Source organism: Austrofundulus limnaeus, unplaced genomic scaffold, assembly GCF_001266775.1.
Source record: "Austrofundulus limnaeus strain Quisiro unplaced genomic scaffold, Austrofundulus_limnaeus-1.0 Scaffold183, whole genome shotgun sequence".
Lineage (NCBI taxonomy): Eukaryota > Metazoa > Chordata > Actinopteri > Cyprinodontiformes > Rivulidae > Austrofundulus > Austrofundulus limnaeus.
Window position 1 is genome coordinate 207,307 of NW_013952585.1, and position 13,351 is coordinate 220,657.

Genomic DNA, 13,351 nt, shown 5'->3' on the forward strand with positions numbered 1-13,351 from the left:
TGTGTGTGTGTGTGTGTGTGTGTGTGTGTGTGTGTGTGTGTGAGAGAGACAGAGAGAGTGAGTGAGTGAGTGTGCGTCACGACCTCGTGCTTTCGTTGCTGCCGGCTCTAAACAAGACATCGTGTTCTTCAGGTGACGGGCAAGTTCCGTGGAGGAGTAAATCCTTTCACCAAGGGTTGCTGTGGCAACGTGGAGTATGTCTTATGTAGTCCACAGGCACCCAGGTAAGATGCTTTACTCTGCTGCTGCTGATGTTTTGTTTTTTCCTTTACGAACTGCGTGAACGCAGACGAATGCTTCTGTATGCGCAGCAGGTTTGTGACCAATCAAAGGTTATGACATTCACACAGTGGCAGTTGCCCCGCCCAGTCACTGCAGTGACAACGCACAGCGGTACTGTTCGTCCACGTCTGCGTGAAGGCAGCACGCAGCCCTGAGGGGAGGCAGGTGGCTAAGAGAATTGATTCTGTTAACAGGAAACAGAGGTAGTCAACATGCTTTTAATCAAGCTGAGAGCCACTGAAACACGGTGAAGTTTTACACCCTGTTTAAATTAGTCTCATACAAAAACACACAGCGAGGAGAAGCACTGTGTTCTTCACGTCTGCTGTCAGGTTGTTGCTGGAAGATATTTGATTTACTGAACCACTCATTCACAACATGTTGACCTGGACTGTTGTGGACACTAGAGACGCTGAACATCAGTTTAAATCTGGCAGTGACATTTTGCAGACTTAGTTATGAATAATTTTAGAACCTGATAAAAGATCAGATCATTTTTATTAGGTCCTAAAACGTAAAACTCTCTACTACACATGCCACTGAAAGGCACAGGATGAGTTTCCTACTTCACCTGTACTGTCACCATCATACTTCATCAACTACAGAAATGTCCAGAAAGTAATCATTTGGAGTACAACTAACTCACTATTGAGTTAACTCAGTTCAACATGGCTTCCACAGCCAACGGACCCTAGAAAACGTTTAAAAAAATCAGTCACTTTTAAAATTAATGAGCTAAAATTTGGTGTGGCAACAGCCGATTATCATTCCCAACACATTGTAGTTTAAAAACACATCTAATGGAGTCAACCCAATTAACAAAATATCTCACAAAAACTACAGGATGGAATTCAATGAACGTTTCTGACAGAAAATATTTATATATACAACTGATTCACCTTTAGAGTCAAACCAATTCAAAATGGTCGCCACAGCAATTTGACCTAAGCTGACACAGAAATGTCTGTACATCGGAGAACTCTAGAGACATTGAGCCAACATTAGGTGTGGTAGTAGTTGGACATTAATTCACAACACTTACCCTAATTAGATCTTAAAAGACTGTTTAATATTGCATGTAATATTATTGTCAAAGTTTGACCAAAATGCTTATTTCTCCAAATAAGATGATCCTAATCTGAGGCTTTTGCATGAAATGAGGCAGGTAATATGCATTGCTTGATTTTATAACTACAACAGCTCACAGTGGTTGGCCTTTTTAATCAACACTCCTCATGTTCAGAACTTTATCTCGGTGAAAARCCAACACTGACTGAAAACAAAACATGAAGTTCAGTAAACTAATGTGAGATCATTTCAAAAAGTCTAGTCATTCATGAGATGGAATTCTTTTTTTTAATTTATTTATTTATTTAATTCATTCATTCATTCATTCATTCATTCATTCATTCATTCATTCATTCATTTACAGGTATGTGTTGGATCCCAGGAAAAAAACCCACATCAAAATCCAGCCCCCCTTCATCAGACCTGACCTCTCAGACCGGCAAGTCACCATCAAGGTCAGCGACAACGGAATCCACAGCACAATTATCAACTCCAAGGTGAGCAGCTCCCAGTTCCAGCAGCGCCGCTTCCCGACACTCAAGCTTTCGCTCATTTGTAGCCTCGAGATCCTTTTTGTTCCTTCCTGTTTCTGAAGCGAGTTGAAGACATTTCAGCTCCAGCAGGATATTCTTAGACTCTTGACTTCATAAAACAAATGACTCAGACAGAGGATAAGGAACGTGACAACTGTTGACCCAGAAAGGACATAATCTTAGTCTATATGAAGTCGCTGGCTGACTTTAAAGGCAAAGGAATAATGTTTGGGTTTGATGGTTTTAGTTCTCAGGCAGCCATCTGTTTCTGTTGGCTGACTGGGCACCTGTTTTCTATTTTTTATGTTCTGCCAAGGCCACAAAAGATCAGCAATAAGAATATTTCTTCCACCCCGCAAAAAAATCACATTTAAAAAAACTCATCTACTCTCCTACTGTTGAAAAAATTTGACAAAGACACCAAAGGTCAATAACACTGTGATCGACCTAATGGGATAATGAAAAACGATATTCAATCCTTTAAGTCGTTAATTCAGATTATGAGTCAACTGTTTGCATCAGGTACATGTATCCCTCTGGACTGAGAATAGTCTAATAAATCACTACTAATTTTGCGCCAAAGGTCAGAGTGAAGCTGTGAGGCTGTGCGGGAACATTTTACCCTTTAATGGCCTCTTGTGCAGGAAATAAAGCAGGAACTATGGCAGATATGGAGGAATGATAAGTCCAACCAGTGAGTCACTAACATCTGTTTCTTCAGATATTTCTTTTTTTTTTATCTAAATCATTATTTTTAAATGTCCACATTTAGAGATGACCCACTTTTCTGCAGCTAGGGGAGACTTGGTGAATATTAGAAAAGTATTTTTACCTTGAAGGGAAGGTGCACCAAGTTGACACATCAAAGTATTTTTTTTATCTTTAGAAATGATGTTTATAAAAAGTAGTTGCACGAAACGTTAGTCGCAAAACTACGTGACGCACCAGGTAGGTCTGAATACTACGTGTTTAGAAGTCTTTTTAATTGAATTTTATTTTTAGTGGGAGTTTTCACACATCTCTGAGAAACATGCACAGCGTGATTTTTGAATTGCTTGTTTAAGATGTGCTTAAATGATCAAAATGTTTATTTTCTTCTTTAGCCTCTAAGAAAAGAACACATTCAACCATACGCAGAGCAGCTATCACGTTTGGCTTTTCCTTTATTCAGCCCTCTGCGTGAAACCTGTTAGTACATCCTTAACAACAACAGATGGTCCTCTCTGTTAAACGTGCCCCCCCCACCCCCCACCTGTTCTGCTTGCTTTAACCGGCCTTCTCTCTGTAGTCCAAAAGCAGCATTGATGGTCTGGACGGCAAAGAAACTCAGCCGCCGCTGCCACCCAAGGCTGAAAGGTACAACCAGCTGAAGGGCCAGCTGACTTCCAGTGAAGGTAGGAAACCTGAAGCTCACCTTGCTGTCCTGACAATCATCACCATCAGCCTGATTTCTGTTTTATTGTCAAGGCCAACTCCCACCCTTCCATCCCCCAAACTTCCTCTGCAGACCACCGGTGTCCCAGTTTTGAATTGGCTTGTAATGACAGCCATTACTTTTTACTCCAAATGGCCAGTGATGGTCTTTTTGACGCCTGGCCAGAGAACCAGCGTGATCTCTGGTAACGAGGCAAGTCCTGCGCTCAGAAACTGCAACAGATTTGTGGAATAATTCCTGAGTGAATCGCCGCCTCTCCTCTAGTGGTGTGCAGCGAAAGGACTGAGAAAATCTCTGGGAATTAGGAGCATACTGTGATTTATAGCTGAGGGTGCAGGTTCATTCAGTAGCATGAAGTGTCAGTAATGTGTAAAGTGGTGTTAACACCAGGTTTCCTCCTGAGGATCAGCAGCGGAATGCTGCATTATGTCAGGGAGTGAACGCCTCCTGCTCAGCCGCAGAGCTCCACTGCTGCCTGCTGGTACTTCACAGAACTGCAGGGGGTTCACTCGGGTCGCCTCCTCTAGTTAGGCAATGTTTAACATATATCTTGTTTTAATTATTGCATATTGTGTGTCATTCCATGTAGAAAGTTCTCTTTCTGGAAAAACCCACCCCTCCACTCCAGCCATGTACAAATTCAGGCCCTCCTTTGGTACCATGCCTAAAGTCCACTACCACGCCACTGGAGATAAGGTCAGAAAAAAGGCTTTTTTGTGGTATAATATCAAGGGTTAGTGTGGTTTTATTCATATATTCTAACTGCTTTGCTCCACAGATTGTTCTGTCCGATGAACGAAAGAACTCAGCCATCATGGAAGAAGGCGTGCGCGGTCATGACTACAAATCGGAGCCAAACCTGGACCTGCCCGAGTACGCCAACGCTCCTCTTCACCGCACTTTCCAGTCCTCGCCTTATCAGCTGGACTCTGATCCCACCAACTCACGYTCCCTCAGCTTAAAGCAAGGTCACCGTCGGCTGGAGAAGGGCCAACTCCACGCACTGCCGCCCCAGACGGTCTCTTCCACCCCGTACAAGGGAGCCTTCTCGCCCAGCACCCTCTCCAACCGAAACGGCAGCCTGTCTTATGACAGCCTGCTGAACCCCAGCATCTCTCCAGCCAGTGCCAACGAGTGCGCGGCCCACCGCGGCATGCCCTCCATGGGGTTCCATTCACCCTACCTGCCCACCAAAATGTGCCACRTCCGGGAACCTGAAATGYACAGGCAACAAGTTGCGCAGACCTACAGTCCGGTGATGCCCCCCAGGGGGAGAGGCAGGCAATCCCCTCACCTCAGAGACAGAGACCCCTCTCCTGTGCGCTACGATAACCTCTCCCAGACCATCATGGCCTCCATCCAGGAGCGAAAGGAGATGGAGGAGAGGGAGAAGCGGCAGATGCTGCACGGGCGCTCCCACACCCATATCTACGCCCAGGACTCGGGCGTGTTTGACGGAGGTTACGGTCTACCCACCCCTGCGTGCTTCCCAGACGGGTCACGTGGCCCCGTCTCAAGGGGCCCAACGCCCCCCGCCTACGGAGGCTCCAGGGACAACCTGATGGGGGTCGGGCTGGCGAGCTATGGACAAAGAACCCCCGTGTTACGGCACGCAGGCTCCGCTCTGGGCCGCGCCCCTCGGACTTCCTCCACCTCCCTGCACACGGATCACAGCAGCACCAACAGCAGCCAGAGCAGGGCGCTGGGCCACGAGGGCTCTTATCGCTCCCCGGCCCACCAGCCCCGCTCCCCCGCCGTGCCCCGCTCCCCCTCCTACTCTCATCAGAAACTCTCCTACATCAGTGCTCACGAGAGGACAGACTCGCCTCGGCTAGGGGGCCCAAGGTATGAATCGTGACGTTACCCTGCATGCTCTGTAGGGAACTGGTGGGAACTGGTGGGCATYGAATGTGTTCCCAATGGGAACCCTGCTTTGATTATTCTGGTGTGTTACGTCTGAGGCAACATGTAGCATCTGTACAGTTTTATATTGTTTTCAACTGSTCTTTTCTGTTTATTTATTCATCTGTTGTGTCTGGTGTGGATCTGCACATGTTCTCTTCACATTTGTATGTTTGCCTTTTCTAGGAAAATTATCCTTTTTTTAGTATTATTTTACAAATGTCAGTTAAATTAGTGTGACTCATTTCTTTTTCATCTGCATGATGCTTTTCACCCTCTCATGTAACCTCAAACCTGTTTTTCACTAACATTAAAATAATGAATTACGTGGTTGTTGTCTGTTTATCGTTGAAAAACGGTGTTTATCCAAACTCGTATTCTGCACGTTTCCACAGCTCGTTTTTTAATTTTTTTATTTTTTGTGTGTGTTGAATCGTTTTCTCTTGTTCTTCTCTTTCCACTCAGAGAGGCCATGAAAGTTAATGGGCAGATGGACTGCCACCTGAGCACCCAGGGTGCCCCCCTCAGCCCAGGTCGTCACAGTAACGTCAAAAAGGTGACAGGTGTAGGAGGTACCACGTATGAAATATCCGTGTGAACAAGGACATCACCTCTGCCTTTAACCACACCATCCTGCTCCAAAAAAAAAAAAACCCCTCTTCACACAGGCAGTAAGGGGCTCTTAGTCGTTTCCGTTTGACCCTCCGATCAGACAGACTGCTCCTGTACGAACCCCTCCTGAAGGAGGAGGAGGTCAGTTAATCACGCCACAAACTCTGCTGTATGTGTCRTTTTAAATCTGTGACTCGTCGTCTTGGTTATAGGATTGAACCGTCCAACAAAACTGTCGGTGTCTCTCAGCTCTTCGTTGCAGACGACTTGCAACAAAGTTTACTCCAGTAAAGACTGAGAGGCAAATGAGACAAAAAAAAAAAAAAAAGCCCGCCAACATCCTTCATCACGGGTAAGAAGACTCCTTCCTGAGTCGGCTGACTTCAAGGTGCTTCACTTGAACTTGTACTGTTCATGTTGTCTTTGGCACATGCGAGGGACGTTTATGACTGTAGGGATGCTGACGTGGGGCGAGAAGAGAAGCTCGTGGTTATGGAGGGGAAAGCTGTTTGGTCAAGTCTGGTGGTTGCATTTTAAATTCAATGAGAAATGCTAGCTTTATATTGAAAAGAGAGGCTAAATTTATCTTTGTTTAAAAAAAAATATATATATTTTCTCAGGAATTAATGCAACCAGCAGAGCTGCTTGTTGACATGAATTCATACTTTTTTTTAATGTGTTCTTTGATGTTGATTACATATTTWTAGGGCTTGAATGAAGCTTTTACTCTCTGGCTTTATTCCCCTCATAAAGAGCGGTGGGGTGGTGAACCACACACCTTTTTTCTGAGGTTCTGACCGATACAAGAGTGAGACTGATACAGGTCTGTTCTGGGAGACCAGAATACCTCATCTCAGTATTTCTCCTAAACAAGTGCAGCCTTGCTAAACCCACACTCCACACACCTGAGAAAAAGAAGTTTAAAAATCATACCATCTGAAGGAAAAAAAGTGATGTTAAAAACACAAAAAAAGAACCAAGTTTTAGTTATTTTACATACATACTCAAAAGTGAAAACATTTTTATTTTTTATAAAACATTAAGCCAGGAATGGATGCTACACATTGAGATTTTTCTCAATTATGAATTATACATTTGGTAAACAAATCTAATCTAACCTACATAAATGTTGTGTAAAAGAAGTGATGTAATGAATACTTAGAGTTATGAAGATAAACATCAAAGTTGCTCTTTGGTGAGTGAATATCCTTTTTTTAAAGTTACAATTGAATACAAGTCAATGATTGTGCTTTTCTCTCTCTTACACACACACTCACTACCAGGAACTGGAAACAGGTGACATCAGCGCTGAGTGAAAACTCAGTTTGAAGCAGCTGTCTGGTACAGCTCAGGTATTATTCAATGACTGTTTTTTTTTYCTTTTGGCTGTTAAATGTCCAAACATGCTAATTTTACCTATTTAATAAAGAGTTAAAAACAAGTGGACAGTGACAGAACGAGCTAAATGTGATATTTATTTGCATTATGTCGACACATTTGCATTATGAATAAAAACCATTGTTGCCTTTAGAGAAGAAAAGTTGTTTCTTACGCAACAAAGTGTGTCTGAAACACTGTTATACACTTAAGGGACAATGTGATATCATTAGTATTTTGTATTAAGCAGTATGTGACTTTTGGATTGGGTGAACTTAAAATGTAGTTTTTGTTTAAAATTAAATTTTGTAATTTACAAAATTATTATTTTTTGTGTTCCATTGTTTAATTTCTCTAAATCACACAGCAATGGTGATCGTCTCACTGTTGTCAGACTTGGATGTTTACAACACACAGTAAATAGAAAACATCTGTCAAAATGCCAGATTTTTGTGACACAAAAATAATTTTGAAATCTTTTAATGTGACATAGATTTTGTACATTTCACCTGATACCAACAAATGCAGGTGAAAAATGTTTTTTTTTAAATGCAACAAGCTGGTTAAATAAATGTGCACAGCTTAAACTTAATACTTGGTTCGAAGTATTTTTATTACATCCTTCCACTTTGATTATTTTTATTTGTTCGGTTTCTTCTAAAAATACGTCAAACTGCTAGGATTTTAATCTAGACTTTGGTGAGAGTGTCCCAAAACTTTTGAATTTCCTTTGGTGAAGCCATTTTTATTATTGTTGATTTGGATGTATGTTCAGTCACTGTCATGCTGAAACAAATCTTTAGCTTTCTAGCAGAGACCTGAAGGTTTTAGGTCAAACTGAACAGATTAATTATTTAATCTACCTTGACTGCAGCTCTGCACTGTGATGCTGCCACCAGGTTTTAAAGTACCAGGAGGTATGGCATTTCTTTGATTTACTTATTTGGTGGCAAATACACCTTTCAGACTTATGACCAAATAATCCTGATAACCTGCAACCCTGCTTCACTGTCCAGACGTGGAGCTTCCTGTTGCTGCAGGCCTGGTGGCAGCCTCCCTGACCAGTTTCTGTCAGTTTTGGTGATGATTTCTCTACATCTTGATGACTGCCTTCACATTGTTAAYGGAAATATAATAGGGCTGTAAATTACCGGCTTTATCATAATGATACATTTTTGTTTTGAGGACAAAACGTTTATCACCAAGTGTCATTAAATGATTTCAATTCATTGACAAAGTCTGTGATCAATATCAGATATCCATAACAATCACTTGTGTCAGACGGGCATACATCGATCCATATCAGTCATTATGTGGATCGATGTTTTTTGTTTTACCTTGATTTAACTGAATCATTTAATCGACATACTGAAGTGGATAAATGTAGTTACACCTCCAATATCTAATATTAAGCATGTTTCCTTCCCTTGACTGATATCTTTTAACAAAAAGTTCATTTTAACATTGGATGAAACTGAGTAAACATCAGGAAAACCCTGCCAGAACAGCTGAATGTCACTTCAACTGGTGGCAGCTTCTTCACACCAGAAAGCTGCAAATTGTATTAAAAAAAGGGTGTGCACACTTCTGTAAGCAGCTTCCTGCTTCTGTTCACCCCTTTTCTCATAAAAATATATATATTTTTGCTTTTCACTTGAACTGTACTTGTCACATTAAAAGGTGGGAAGTTTTGAAATGATTTATCAGGATCATTTTTGTGTCACAAAAACCTGCCCGTTTGAAAGGTTTGGCCTTTCACACCTGCGTTCCACTCAGCTGCCTTACTTAGTTCGTTGTAAGGCTGCAATAAAAAGGCGTGATGGGAAAAATGAATGGAACATCTTGAAATACCAAACTACGTCTTTGATATCAATGCGTCTCTGTAATCTGCTGGATCACAACTCAAAATGAAAATCGATGTCATTCCTCCTTAAGATGACTGCCATTAGTTTGTTTCTTTTTTTAAGGATGGATATCACTGCAGGTCAGGGGCCATTCCTGACCGTTTCTGAAACAAATGATGTATAAAACAGAAGACATTCTAACTGTATGTGTGTTCCTATTTTTGTGAAGAAGAAATATTCCCAGTGAACTGAGCAAACTAAATAAAACTTTCCAACTTTGAGTGAATCAGTTTTATTCTTCATAAGTCACCACCAGTCAATATCTTTTTAACTCATCTTCAAGGAAACAAGTGATTTTGTACATGAACGTAAAACCCAACGGTCTTAGACAGGTTTTTATTGAAGCTGGAGGAAACAGTTCAGATCATCCGAGTGCAAATGAAGAGCAACATTTCATCCATATACATGTATTTACAGATGCACTGGCACTTGGCTGCACGTATGGATCGAGGTTGAAAACTGATTTAGTGGAAAAGAAAAGTTGTGGATGACAGGCACACAAATTAGATGGGGCACACTCCGTTACATATACTCTACATGCTTTAAAGTCTGGGAATGTTAAGCTAAAAAAAATAAATGCAAACCTGATCTCATGGTGAGAAACTCGGGTGAGAAGGGGAAAAAGCTACACCAAACTGATGAACCGTTTACTTTGGGCTTTTTAGTTTCGAGACACTTAAAAAAGAAATATTTTTTAGTGAAGTGCATCTGATCCATCAGTAAGCTGTAAGTGAACATTTTGACCTGCATCTTGCCTTTTCAACTGTCTGGAGTGGATTCCTCTCAAGTCAGCTACCATCAGATCTGCATAAAGAGGGCACCAAGAAACTACCTCTACAAAGAACCCACTGAGAAGTCRGCACCTTACTTGTGACCTAACAGTAGGAGTGTGGACAGGGTATGAAGGCCCACTGAGACACCTCGCAGGGTTTCACTCCATCCTTATGCCTGGTCCCTGACCCTGTGCTGCTAATGAGCAGGCTACATTATCCTCACCCCCTACAAATTAACTCTGCTTCAGAATAGCAAAATAAACCAAAAACAAAACAGAAAATACCCCAATGTGGGAATTCATCACTATCACAAGCCTCTTCACAGTTTGTCAATAGTAACTTTCAATGACAAGAATGGAAAATCGTGGTTTTCCATTATGCATGGAGAAAAAGGGCAGGAGGTCCTGTGTTTTGTGTCATTTACACTTTTGTTGATATCCCCCACCCACCCAGTGGCATCAAAGACTTGTAATCTTGAGGCAAAACAGATTTAAAAAAAAAACTAATATGCAAGTGTCCAAATTCAGTTCATTTAGAGTCTTGTAGAAAAAGAGGAAAAAACAATAAACTGAAGATCAGCAAAGCAAGTTCTTGGTTCTTAATTCTTCTCCTCAGCTTTCACCTCTTTTTTCTCATCTTCTTTCTTCTCGTTCTCCTTTTTGACGTCTTCTTTCTTTGCCCCGGATGTCTTGTCTTTAACGGATAGTTCCCCCAGTTTCTCAACCATCTTATTTGCACTGTCAAYGTCACCTGTGTTAAAGTAATAAAATGTGCCATCAAATCAGAAGCTAAGGACCAAACATATTACAACCTTTTTATATGTTTCCACCCAAAACTAAACTAGCAAACTCAGTACTGATCAACTTGTGATGTTGAAACGAATGTAGCAGAACATATCAGCACTGGCCTTCTTGTAAAACCAGCAGTGTYACGTTCTGCGTATTCATGTAGCAGACAGAAAAAGTCCCAGGCTGGAGTGTACAGCCAAGAACAGAGTGTGTCTGCGTGATTTCAATACTTCATGCTAACGTTACAGTTTTTGATTTTAAACATAACATTTTCTCAAACCTATTTATGGAGCAGGTCAGGAGCCTTAAATGTCAAACTTTTGCTTACTTAAGTTTAAAATAATTACGATTAAACCGGAGCTGAGGTTCCATGTATGCAGATTAAATTTAATAAGCTTCACTTAAACAGACAGATGTCTTTATCAAGGGAAGAATAAATGCATGTTTTTGGACTGTGCCAACCACTAAAAGCTCAACTACACTTCAAAAAGTTGTTAGAAGTTGGAGCTCGATGTAATCTGAGACGATCTTWTCTTCATCAACTATTCATACTCAAAGGGAAMCTGTGGGGGATAAATCCTCCCACTGCCACACGCAAACAGCATCAGGGAAGACGGCGCTGTTGGCTGAGTAGGGCTGTATTGGAAAGAATTTGGYGATACGATACATATCATGACAGARGGGTCACGATACRATATATCCCGATATATTGCGATACTGTAAGCAAGGCGATATTTTTGGTCCAAAAATTCTATTAAATAAAAACCTCTTACAGGGCAAAAAAATGAAAAACCAAAATTCATTGTCTCAGAAAATTCTAATATTACAGACATACTTTTGATACATTTAGCTGTGTTCTGCTTTGTATGTGTTTTATTTTACTTGTTTCATATTTCTTATTTAATCCATGTTTTCAATTATTAGACTAAATTTGACAATAAATAGTTTGAAAATATATATTTTGCAGCTTTTAGTTTTTAATATTAATTTACAATATGGTCACCCAACACTTAACAATGTAGAGGAGCCAAATGGCTGGCTCACTGCTGCAACTAGTGGTCAGAGGCTGAACTACAACATAAAAATGAACGTCTGGCAGGAAAGTTGACATTTTAAACCTTAATAAAAAATCCATACAGGGCTTTAGAATATCGATACAGTATCGGGAAATGAAATATCGCAATATTCCAATGTATCGATATTTTCTTACACCCCTATGTCTGAGTGGATATTTATTTTCAGTTAGAGAAGAAAGATCCGACATTACTTCTGGTAACCCAGGAGAAGAGCTGTTTTTAAATTTGTCCCAAACACGCGGTGCAGGAACATATCTACATTGCCTGATYGAGGGGCACCAACCTGCTTTTCGACTTTCTTGGTCAGTTTTTATTACAACAGTTGTAATGTTGGCTGTATTTTCACAGTCAGCAGCAGATGCTGCTCAAGAATCAGCTCTGTGCAGCCACTTTACATAAACAGCATGCCCACTAAGTTCTGACCCATCACACAATGCTCAACACAGCACTGTGAGAATGAGTTCTGCCTRAGGCCAGTGAGCAAAACAGGATCTCAGCAGATGGTAAGCGTGGCAAACTACACAACTTTTATTGGACTCCTGCACAAATCAGACAGGAGAATAGGTCTCATCATTGACTATAAATAAACCATTACCCGTTAAGATTTAAATCTAATTTGTATACTATTTTCATATTCCAAAAAATGTTTACGCTTCATGTACCTGATTTCTCTAGGATTTTTCTGACCTCCTCCTTGCACTCATCAAACTTCACCTTGAACTTCTGAGCATCTGTGGAAAGCAGATACAACGTATGAGCCAACGTAATTCAGCTTTAGGTAGAACATGTGATGTGTCAACACCTACTTTCTGCATTTAAAAAGCGTATTGCCAGGAGTTCCTGTTTGGGGCATTCGTCAGCATAATCTGCTAATGTGTTCCACACCCATGCTCTGTCACTGCCRGCGTTGGGCTTCAGCTCCATCACAGGAATAACTGCAGTTCACAAGACGATGAAAAGATCAAACATGAGAGCTACATCASATTATTTACAGTGAAGTGGTAGTGGTTAAAAAATAAACACTAAACAGTGATATACAGGGCAGGTTACAGGGCAGCCTTGCTCTGCCATATTTAACAGAGCTGCTGCATCGTTACACTCCCTCTCAGTCCCTCAGGTCTGCTGACCAGCTGCTCCTGGCCGTTCCCACCTGTAAGAGGAAGCTTAGAGGAGAAACAGCTTTCTSWGTTTGTGGCCCTAAGCTCTGGAACACCTTAACATTGATCATCCGACAGGCCCCCYCATTGTCCATTTATAAGACCCATCTGAAGACTTAACTCATTGGCCATCAACCCAATTGAGACTTGATTTTACTTTATTTTAATGATTTTATCTGTTTTTATCTTCTTTTTTATTTTTTGATGATGTTCAGCACTTAGTTTCAGCTGTGACTGGTGTTAAAGGGATCCCCGATTAGTTATAACATTACACTTTATTTGATAAACATATATTTTAGCTGTAAAATAAAGACTGTAAAAATACTGTAGGCTGTTTAGTTTTGTACATTTTTAAAAACACTATTTTAACATGGATGGAGACATTTACACACAAAGCATTCTGGGTAAATGATGATGTGGATAGGTCCTCGGTGTGAGCGAGCT

General features: G+C 41.1%; 2 protein-coding genes across 2 annotated transcripts in view; one reads left to right on the top strand and one right to left on the bottom strand.

The window, feature by feature from the left end:
* zdhhc8b (zDHHC palmitoyltransferase 8b) overlaps nt 1-9,334 on the top strand; it is a gene marked incomplete in the record, with an annotated part of 85,852 nt that extends 76,518 nt beyond the window's left edge. The window contains 6 exon segments of the mRNA XM_014018090.1: nt 133-224; nt 1,715-1,847; nt 3,172-3,277; nt 3,908-4,014; nt 4,097-5,163; nt 5,686-9,334. Of these exon segments, the coding sequence (XP_013873544.1) occupies nt 133-224; nt 1,715-1,847; nt 3,172-3,277; nt 3,908-4,014; nt 4,097-5,163; nt 5,686-5,818 (1,638 nt within the window).
* Nucleotides 9,335-9,432: 98 nt separating this feature from the next.
* The window catches only part of ranbp1 (RAN binding protein 1), a 7,762-nt gene continuing 3,843 nt past the window's right edge, over nt 9,433-13,351 (bottom strand). Inside the window, exons 4-6 of the mRNA XM_014018093.1 lie at nt 12,557-12,685; nt 12,413-12,481; nt 9,433-10,636 (exon numbers count right to left, since the gene is read on the bottom strand). Of these exons, the coding sequence (XP_013873547.1) occupies nt 10,485-10,636; nt 12,413-12,481; nt 12,557-12,685 (350 nt within the window). The 3' untranslated portion in view covers nt 9,433-10,484. The remainder of the gene's footprint in view (nt 10,637-12,412; nt 12,482-12,556; nt 12,686-13,351) is intronic.